The sequence below is a fragment of the Hypomesus nipponensis genome, chromosome 4 (genome assembly GCF_054491055.1).
Source record: "Hypomesus nipponensis isolate SF chromosome 4, ASM5449105v1, whole genome shotgun sequence".
In the NCBI taxonomy this organism is placed as follows: Eukaryota; Metazoa; Chordata; class Actinopteri; order Osmeriformes; family Osmeridae; genus Hypomesus; species Hypomesus nipponensis.
Window position 1 is genome coordinate 15,364,644 of NC_140364.1, and position 10,357 is coordinate 15,375,000.

The 10,357-nt window shown below is 59.4% G+C and overlaps 1 protein-coding gene across 3 annotated transcripts in view; it reads right to left on the reverse strand.

Moving 5' to 3' along the window:
• slc25a13 (solute carrier family 25 member 13) overlaps nucleotides 1-10,357 on the reverse strand; it is a 42,327-nt gene that overhangs the window by 9,846 nt on the left and 22,124 nt on the right. For 2 of the 3 annotated variants that reach the window (XM_084696968.1, XM_084696966.1), the window contains exons 10-13: nucleotides 7,783-7,867; nucleotides 7,037-7,195; nucleotides 5,301-5,353; nucleotides 4,719-4,799 (exon numbers count right to left, since the gene is read on the reverse strand). In XM_084696968.1, the coding sequence (XP_084553094.1) occupies nucleotides 4,719-4,799; nucleotides 5,301-5,353; nucleotides 7,037-7,195; nucleotides 7,783-7,867 (378 nt within the window). The remainder of the gene's footprint in view (nucleotides 1-4,718; nucleotides 4,800-5,300; nucleotides 5,354-7,036; nucleotides 7,196-7,782; nucleotides 7,868-10,357) is intronic. The other variant, XM_084696967.1, reaches the window with a different exon arrangement.

The following is a 10,357-nucleotide window of genomic DNA, read 5'->3' on the forward strand; positions in this document are numbered from 1 at the left end:
CAGGAACGCATCAAACACACGTCCAGCATGCACAATAGTGAGGGTCTGATCGCCATTTTAAAAGCATTCCCACATTTAGATTACAGATCCAAATCACCTAGATGAAGGCCTTGTGGTTGTGTGCATGCGTTTGTGTGTGCAGGTGTGTGTGTGCAGGTATGTGTGTGTGTGCAGGTGTGTGTGTGCAGGTATGTGTGTGTGTGCAGGTGTGTGTGTGTGCAGGTGTGTGTGTGTGTGTTGTCCTGACCCTGACCCAAAGCGAACCAGGAAACATGCAGCAGTGGGCTGCTCACTGCACTTTTCATTTCTGTGGAAAATGATCCTTCATGCTGTTTGGTAACTAACAGCTCATTGGGGAAGTATTCACCCATCAGTGAGGTGGAATCCACTGGGAATTCGAGGTGCTTGAGACATCTTCTGTAGTTGTATTATTAAGGGATAACTAAAGAGATGTGTGGACATGGGAGCAGCCCGACCCTCGGATGCTTCCCCAAGGTCACATAGACATCATATAGTAAGGTGGCTGAGCGGCTAGAGCATAGGGCTAGTAATCTGAAGGTTGCCAGTTTGATTCCCAGCCGGTGCACATGACGTTGTGTCCTTGGGCAAGACACTTCACCCTACTCGCCTCGGGGAGAATGTCCCAGTACTTACTGTAAGTCGCTCTGGATAAGTGCGTCTGATAAATGACTACATGTAAATGTAATATAGAGGTATCCTGGATATTATATATATACAGGATCTATTTACATTTGGTCATTTGGCAAACGCTCTTATCCACAGCGACTTACAGTAAGTACAGGGACATTCTCCCCGAGGCGAGTAGGGTGAAGTGCCTTGCCCAAGGACACAACGTCATTTGGCACGGTGGGGAATCGATCCAGTAACCTTCTGATTACTAGCCCGCCATCTGACTCCCTGTCAAACTCCCTCCCTATATACTGTATATATGTAGATCAGCCAGCGATCCACAGATAGAAACATAGATAGTAGAAGAATAGACAGAGAGAGACAGAGAGACAGAGAGAGAGATAAAGAGACAGGTGTGACTGCAGAGAGACAGGGTGAGTAGTAGGATGATGTTAGCAGGTAATTACAAGGCAAGCTGATCCCCCTGGCTCCTTAGACACGCTCCAGCGCTCTGGGGGGGTGAGTGAGTGTGTGTGAGTGAGTGTGTGTGAGTGTGTGTGGTGCGTGTGTAGACCCCTCGACCACACTTGCATGCAACTTGCATGTCTGCATACGCACCCGCACATGCCTCTACACACACACACACAGACAACCTCAGGCGGTATACTTTGGAAAGACAAACAACAGCTTAGTGGCAGGACTAAATATCAGCCACCCTCCATTAATACCTTCTACATTTGCAAAAACTCCAGGAGACTCGCTCGGCATCCATTATGCACACAGACATACGTGTGTGTGTAGACGCGAGTGTTAAACGTTCTGATAAATCTTTTAACAATTTACAGTGGAGCTGAATCACCCCCCCCCCCCCCCCCCCCGTCACAAAGGCTTGAAAGTCACCCATCCATGTCAGAGTCCTTTAAAGAGAGTAAGTGCTTCAGTACAGCAGGACTAAGAACAAAGCCTCCTGTATGTGTCTCCCTGCCGCTCCTCTGAGCTCCTGGGTTGCTGCTGAGGAACCAGCTCCCCAAACCAGGGCCAGGGCCAGGGGTGGGGGAGGTGGGGGGGAGAGGGGAGGGGGGGGAGGTGGGGGGGAGAGGGGAGGGGGGGGGGAGGGGAGGGGGGGGGGGGGGAGGTGGGGGGGAGAGGGGAGGGGTGGGGGAGGTGGGGGGGAGAGGGGAGGGGGGAGGGAGGTGGGGGGGAGAGGGGAGGGGTGGGGGAGGAGGGGAGGGGGGGGGAGGGGAGGGGGGGAGAGGGGAGGGGGGGGGGGAGGTGGGGGGAGAGGGGAGGGGAGGGGGGGGGGAGAGGGGAGGGGTGGGGGAGGTGGGGGGGAGAGGGGAGGGGTGGGGGAGGGGAGGGGGGGGAGGGGAGGGGGGGAGAGGGGAGGGGGGGGAGGTGGGGGGAGAGGGGAGGGGAGGGGGGGGGGAGAGGGGAGGGGTGGGGGAGGTGGGGGGGAGAGGGGAGGGGTGGGGGAGGTGGGGGGGAGAGGGGAGGGGTGGGGGAGGTGGGGGGGAGAGGGGAGGGGGGAGGGAGGTGGGGGGGAGAGGGGAGGGGTGGGGGAGGGGAGGGGGGGGGAGGGGAGGGGGGGAGAGGGGAGGGGGGGGGAGGTGGGGGGGGAGAGGGGAGGGGAGGGGGGGGGGGAGAGGGGAGGGGTGGGGGAGGTGGGGGGGAGAGGGGAGGGGGTGGGGGAGGGGAGGGGGGGGGGAGGGGAGGGGGGAGAGGGGAGGGGGGGGAGGTGGGGGGGAGAGGGGAGGGGAGGGGGGGGGAGAGGGGAGGGGTGGGGGAGGTGGGGGGGAGAGGGGAGGGGTGGGGGAGGTGGGGGGAGAGGGGAGGGGGGGGGGAGGTGGGGGGGGGAGAGGGGAGGGGTGGGGAGGGGAGGGGGGGGGAGGGGAGGGGGGGGGGGAGGTGGGGGGGAGAGGGGAGGGGGGGAGGTGGGGGAGAGGGGAGGGGAGGGGGGGAGAGGGGAGGGGTGGGGGAGGTGGGGGGGGAGAGGGGAGGGGTGGGGGAGGTGGGGGGAGAGGGAGGGGGGGGGGTGGGGGGGAGAGGGGAGGGGTGGGGGAGGTGGGGGGAGAGGGGAGGGGGGGGAGGTGGGGGGGAGAGGGGAGGGGTGGGGGAGGTGGGGGGAGAGGGGAGGGGGGAGGGGGGGGGGAGAGGGGGAGGTGGGGGGAGAGGGGAGGGGGGGAGGGGAGGGGGGGGGGGGAGGTGGGGAGAGGGGAGGGGGGAGGGCGAGAGAAGGGAGAGAGAGGGGAGAGGAGAACAAGGAGAGCAAGAGATCCAAGCCTATTTTAACTGGCCCTAAAAGCTCTTACAGAATGTCAGTCTCCTCTCTCTCCTCCCCCCTCTCCTCTCCCTCCTCCCCCTCCCCCCTCACCTCTCTCTCTCCTTCTCCCCCTCCTCCCCCCTCTCTCCCTCTCTCCTCTCCTTCTCTCCCTCCTCCCCCCTCACTTCTCCTCTCCTTCTCTCCCTCCCTCTCCCCTTCTTTCCCTACCCCCCCCCCTCACTTCTCCTCTCCTTCTCTCCTCCTCCCCCCCTCTCCCCTTCTTTCCCTCCTCCCCCCTCTCCCTCCTTCTCTCCCTCCTCCCCCCTCACCTCTCCTCTCCTTCTCTCCCTCCCCCCCTCACCTCTCCTTCTCTCCCTCCTCCCCCCTCACCTCTCCTTCTCTCCCTCCTCCCCCCCGCACCTCTCCTTCTCTCCCTCCTCTTACCCTCTCCTCTCCTTCTCTCCCTCTTCCTGTCCTCCTAAACAGCTGGGTGTCTGGTCTCCGGGCCCACCACCCATCTCTCCACAGCCTCCTGATATAAACACTCCTCCCGCTGCTGCGGCTGAACACTCCCTTCACAGGACGCGTGTGCTTACAGAATAAGCTTGGGCACTAATACTCACTGTGCGTGCGTGTGCATGAGACAGTGAGGGAGTGAGTGCGTGCGAGTGTGTGTGAGAGTGTGTGTGTGATAAAAGCCAAGTTGCGCGCCAGCACTAACACCAGGAGAGCAGCCAGGATGAAAGCAGCTGTCAGAACGACTCAGAGGAGGAAAGATCCATCTATCCTCACTCCCCAGCACTCGTCCATTTACTTTCCTCCTCCCCTTCTCCCCCCTCCCTCCCCTCCCCTCTCCCTCCCTCTCCCTCCTCCTCCCTCTCCCCTCCCTCCCTCCCCTCTCCTCCCTCTCCTCTCCTCCCTCCCCCTCCCCCCCTCCCCTCTCCTCCCTCCTCTCTCCCTCCCCTCTCCTCCCTCCCCTCTCCTCCCTCCCCTCTCCTCCCTCTCCCTCCCTCCCTCCCCTCTCCCTCCCCTCTCCTCCTCCCTCCCCTCTCCCTCCCTCCTCTCTCCCTCCCTCCCCTCTCATCTCTCTCCTCTCACACACTCGTCTCTGTGTGTGTGTGTGTGTGTGCCCCTTACAGCAGAACAAACGCCACTACTTTTCACCACCACTTTCTGATCTGAAATATAATAAATATGATATGTTACACCCATTGTCCAGACTCATCCGCACCATCAGATCACACATGGGCACACATACATGCAGGCCGTGGGGTACCTAGTTAATGACTTGTGGATGGTTAAATGCTGTGCTTTGGTGCTCAACATTAAACCAGGTCTGGGGTGAAAGAGCGCCTTTCATAGACAGGAGCTGGGGGTGGGGGGACAGGTCAGTGATCAAACACACGATGGGGCGGGGGAGGGGAGGGGAGGGGAGGGGAGGGGAGGGGGAGGGGGAGGAGGGGGGATCAGGTAAGCAACCCTGTCTGTCTCCATCACGAGTGAGTGTGTGTGTGTGAGTGTGAGTGTGTGAGTGTGAGTGTGTGAGTGTGAGTGTGTGAGTGTGTGTGTGTGTGTGAGTGTGTGAGTGAGTGTGTCTTCAAATCCCCAGATCTCAGATCAGAGCTTAGGACACGTTTGGTCAACAAACAGCAAGGACCAGGACCTTACCAGGACCAGTCCAGACTGTAGCCACTTCCAGAGGGGGAGGGTGGGGGTGAGACTGTTTGAGAGTATGTGAGTGTGCGTACATGTAAGTGTGTGTGTTTGTGTGGTGTGAGAGAGCGTGAGTGTGTGTGAGTGTGTGTGAGTGTGTATGTGAGATACTTACACATGCTCCAGATAGTATCTCAGCAGGAAGAGGAACACTTCCATCCTTCTGCCTGGCCTTCCCTCTGACAAAGTCATTCACCTAGGAACCAATCAGAACACTCCTTACAAAGAGAGTCATTCACCTAGGAACCAATCAGGACGCTCCTAACAGAGAGACAGGAGCTGTACTGAACTCATGTCTTCCTGCAGCATCACACCACTTCAGTATCATCATGACTGACACACAAACCAAACACATGGGGTGGGTGTGCTGTGAGAGAGAGAGAGAGAGAGAGAGAGAGAGAGAGAGAGAGAGAGAGAGAGAGAGAGAGAGAGAGAGAGAGAGAGAGAGAGAGAGAGAGTGCCTCAGAGAGAGAGAGAGAGAGAGAGTTCCTCAGAGAGAGAGAGAGAGAGAGAAAGAGAGAGTGCCTCAGAGAGAGAGAGAGAGAGAGAGAGAGAAAGAGAGACTCAGAGAGAGAGAGAGAGAGAGAGAGAGAGAGAAGAGCGCTTTAGAGAGAGAGAGAGAGAGAGAGAGAGAGAGAGAGAGAGAGAGAGAGAGAGAGTGTGTGTGCCTGTGTGTGTGTGTGTGTGTGTTACTTACTGTCAGCTTTATGGCCTTCTCCGGGGCAACGCCCAGTAGCTGTGGCACCAGGCCTGTCATTAGAACACACATTCACTTACAGTAGGCATGTGCCCCCTATGAACACCAGGGAATCAACTGAGTAGCAGTGAAACAAGGGGTGGAAAAACACACACACACACGCACACACACACACACACACGCACACACAGAGAAACAAACACACGTGTCCCGAAATAGAAAAACATGGAACCAAATAAAACACCCTGACCAGAAGTTTACAAAGCCCTCAATTACAACCCGAGGAGTTCCAGCCGGGTAAAAATAAACGAAATAATCAAATTCAAATGCAACAAGCCCCTACCGCCCCTATCCCCGACCACCCAGCCACCTCCAGTTACAAACAAACTCAACCGTTCAGTGTGTGTGTGTGTTTATAGATGCATAAAGGGCCTCACACAGGAGAACAAACATGTCACCAAGCAGGCTGTTGGCTGGACTGGGACTCACTAACAGAAGTGTTAATGTTGGTGCAGGGGGCCGGGGGGGCCGGGGGCCAGGGGGAGCGGGGGAGCTGGGGGCCAGGGGGGCCAGGGGGGCTGGGGAGCTGGGGGCCAGGGGGGCTGGGGGCCAGGGGGGCCGCGGGGGCCAGGGGGGCTGGGGGCCAGGGGGGCTGGGGGCCAGGGGGGCTGGGGAGGCCGGGGGCCAGGGGGGCTGGGGGCCAGGGGGGCTGGGGGCCAGGGGGGCTGGGGAGGCCGGGGGCCAGGGGGGCTGGGGGCCAGGGGGGCTGGGGGCCAGGGGGGCTGGGGGGGCTGGGGGCCAGGGGGGCCAGGGGGGCTGGGGGCCAGGGGGGCTGGGGAGGCCGGGGGCCAGGGGGGCTGGGGGCCAGGGGGGCTGGGGGCCAGGGGGGCTGGGGGGCCGGGGGGGCTGGGGGCCAGGGGGGCCAGGGGGGCCAGGGAGGCCAGGGAGGCCGGGGGCCAGGGGGCCGGGGGGCTGGGGGCCGGGGGCCAGGGGGGCCAGGGGGGCCAGGGGCCAGGGGGGCCAGGGAGGCCGGGGGCCAGGTATTGTTTTGGTACTACTGCCTGAGCTCCTGTAAAAGTCAGGGTCTTTATCCTTCCCTCATAGTGTTTTGTTTACAAGTGGTTTCCGTGGCAATGCCTGCCTGTCTGCCAGCCTGCATAATGGCTTGGTCTGTCTGTCTGTCTGACCTGCCAATCATAATTCCAGCCCGTTCTAAGAGGAAGCCCCCCCTACATTCCAAACAACCTGATCTTCCATTGTCCTACAACCCCCCCTCCCTCCCCTCCCCCAATCTGGCCAGGTAGCTATTATGGGATGGTTGGTATGAGACAGGGGACGCGCCGGTATTGTGTCAGAGGGACTGCAGTCCCCCTCCCTCTCCTGTTCACCCCCCCCCCCCTCCTTTAATCTCTTCAAAGCAGCCAGGTCAGGGAGAAGGTGAACCTATACGCCCCCCATCTTCATCCTCTCCTCTCTTCCTCCTCTCCTGCTTCCTCCTCTTCTCCCTATCCTCTCTTCTTCTCCTCCCTATCCTCTCTTCTTCTCCTCCCTATCCTCTCTTCTTCTCCTCTCTTCCTCCTCTCCTCCCTCTCCCCTCTTCCTGCTGTCCTTTAGGGATTATTTCTGATCTTTAAGACCCTGAGATACAGACCTTTCTAGCTACTAACACTTGTACCTCTATTATGTGTATGTGTGTGTATGTTACTGTGTGTGTGTGTGTGTGTGTGCTCTCTGACCTCGGTAGAGGCCGAACACTCCTTCGTAGCGCACCACCTTCCTGAAGCAGTCGATGCTGTTCTTGTACATGAGCTCTCCTACCAGGGAGCCGGTGGTGCGCTGGTTCTGCATGCGAGTCTTCACCAGGTCGATGGGGTACACTGCTGTAGCTCCCACAGCTGGAGGCAGGGGGGAGATCAGGTCTTGTAACTGCTCACATTTAAGATGGGGTCAAACCTTCTGCCAACCTTATACAGAACCACTCTAAAGAGGAGGAGGAGGTGACTCTACACACACACCTACACACACACCTACACACACACACACACACCTATACACTCCCCCACACAAACACAAAGTGACAGCTTTAATTAAAAGGGGACGGTCTTTGGGGCGCTACCTCCAAATTAACCTGTCTCCCTTGGGTGGGGTGGGAGGTAGGGTGGGCCACAGGGAGGGGGGCGGGGGATCCTGGAGCCAAACACAAGACCCCCCTCACCCCCGACTCCTCTGATCAGTCAGACGCACAAAGAACTCCCCTCAGTATCCTCCCAGGGGGGGGGGAGGAAGGGGGGGAGGAAGAGCGCTCCAGCCTGCAGCAGAACAGATGAGGAGAACCTTTGTTCTCCACCCCTCCCTTCTTTGGGAGGGGGGGGCAGGTCAGGGGGCAGGTGAGTGCAACTGGGGAGGGGCAGGGGTTTAGGTTTGGGGCAGGTAGGGGCAGTGAGAGGGCAGGTAGGGCTGTGTGTTGGTGAGACCTACTCACCTCCTGCCACTGAGCCCAGGGTGAACCTGTAAGCCGACTCAGCCACCTGGACCAGAACTGTACGAGAAGAGTCTCCTCCAGACTGCTGCACCCATCAGGAGGGGAGAGAGAGAGAGAGAGAGAGCGAGCGGGAGAGAGAGCGGGAGAGAGAGAGAGAGGGGGAGAGAGAGACAGAGAAAGAGAGAGAGAGAGAGAGAGAGAGAGAGAGAGAGAGAGAAAGAGAGTGGGAGAGAGAGACAGAGAGAGAGAGAGAGAGAAAGAGAGTGGGAGAGAGAGACAGAGAGAGAGCGGGAGAGAGAGAGAGACAGAGAGAGAGCGGGAGAGAGAGAGAGACAGAGAGATGGGTGAATGTTTAGCCAACAAGCCCATATTCACATCAGTACCACCGTAAAGAGAGTGAATTAATTAATTCACAATCATCCAGAAATCATCCTCAAGCTCAGAGGGTTAGTGCTTCCATGTTCCTGCCAGCCCTCAGCCAGGTAGGAGCCCACCAGGTAGGAGCCCACCAGGTAGGAGCCCACCAGGTAGGAGCCCACCAGGTAGGACCCCACCAGGTAGGACCCCACCAGGTAGGACACCACCAGGTAGGAGCCCACCAGGTAGGACACCACCAGGTAGGACACCACCAGGTAGGACCCCACCAGGTAGGAGCCCACCAGGTAGGAGCCCACCAGGTAGGACACCACCAGGTAGGACACCACCAGGTAGGACACCACCAGGTAGGAGCCCACCAGGTAGGACACCACCAGGTAGGACACCACCAGGTAGGAGCCCACCAGGTAGGACACCACCAGGTAGGAGCCCACCAGGTAGGACACCACCAGGTAGGACACCACCAGGTAGGAGCCCACCAGGTAGGACCCCACCAGGTAGGAGCCCACCAGGTAGGACACCACCAGGTAGGACACCACCAGGTAGGAGCCCACCAGGTAGGACACCACCAGGTAGGACACCACCAGGTAGGAGCCCACCAGGTAGGACCCCACCAGGTAGGAGCCCACCAGGTAGGACACCACCAGGTAGGACCCCACCAGGTAGGAGCCCACCAGGTAGGACCCCACCAGGTAGGAGCCCACCAGGCCCACCACATTCACACCAGTCAAGAGGAGGCGGCTGCAAACTGTGTTAGAGACAGCCAGAGTTAGCCATGTGAACCTTTACCTCCTGTCCTTCTCACCAGCTAGCTGGCGTCTGGTCTGCCCAGCCATGGCCTCTCGTCCCTGGGAAGGGAAAGGTTCAGGAAGGGGGGTGGTTGTGGAGGGCGTGGAGGGGGACTCCACCTGTCAGAGCCATACTTAACCACCGCCAACAGCCATGTTAGCGTTTGGTACCCTGTGACCCAGAGAGACTCCACCCCTCCCCCCTCCCCCCAGGCCCTGGGGCTGTGGAGACTGGAATGAGGAGAGAGGGAGAAGGAATGTGTGCATGTGTGTGTGTGTGTGTGTGATTGAGTGAGAGGGTGGAAAGAAAGTGAGGAAGAGAGAGAGAGAGAAAGAGAAGACAGGAGAAAGAGAGAGAAAAAGAAGGAAAGAGAGGGAGAAAGACGGATCTGGCTGTCAGTCCTTGAGGCCAGACCACAGCCCAAAAGTGTCTCATTGTGGTGGGACTGGCGTCTGTAGCTGGGAACCCTGCTCTGGCCCTGCCTGCTGTGGTCCTGCCTGCTCTGGCCTTGCCTGCTCTGGCCTTGCCTGCTCTGGCTCTGCCTGCTGTGGCCCTGCCTGCTGTGGTCCTGCCTGCTGTGGCCCTGCCTGCTGTGGCCCTGCCTGCTGTGGTCCTGCCTGCTCTGGTCCTGCCTGCTCTGGTCCTGCCTGCTCTGGTCCTGCCTGCTCTGGCCTTGCCTGCTGTGGTCCTGCCTGCTGTGGTCCTGCCTGCTCTGGTCCTGCCTGCTCTGGTCCTGCCTGCTCTGGCCTTGCCTGCTGTGGTCCTGCCTGCTCTGGTCCTGCCTGCTCTGGCTCTGCCTGCTCTGGTCCTGCCTGCTGTGGTCCTGCCTGCTCTGGCCATCCCTTTAATCTACATCCCCTGGTTTGACTAACGCCACGCACACTCTAGGCTGAGGCCTCACCACAGCACACTGTAGGTTGAGGCCTCACCACAGCAGCCTGTAGGCTTAGGCCTCACCACAGCACACTGTAGGCTGAGGCCTCACCACAGCAGCCTGTAGGCTGAGGCCTCACCACAGCACACTGTAGGCTGAGGCCTCACCACAGCAGCCTGTAGGCTGAGGCCTCACCACAGCAGCCTGTAGGCTGAGGCCTCACCACAGCAGCCTGTAGGCTGAGGCCTCACCACAGCACACTGTAGGTTGAGGCCTCACCACAGCACACTGTAGGCTGAGGCCTCACCACAGCACACTGTAGGCTGAGGCCTCACCACAGCAAGCACACGGTAGGCGGAGGCCTCACCACAGCAGCCTGGGTTTGCCAGGCAATTTACCGCATGTCATCCTCTGTCTGTCTGTCTCTTCCTCTCTACGCAAGGTTCCTGTCCTCTTCAGATTCACTATCCATGTCGGAAATAAGTCAATCAAGGCAGAAATACCATCCCCAAAATATATATAAAAAAACTAAACATG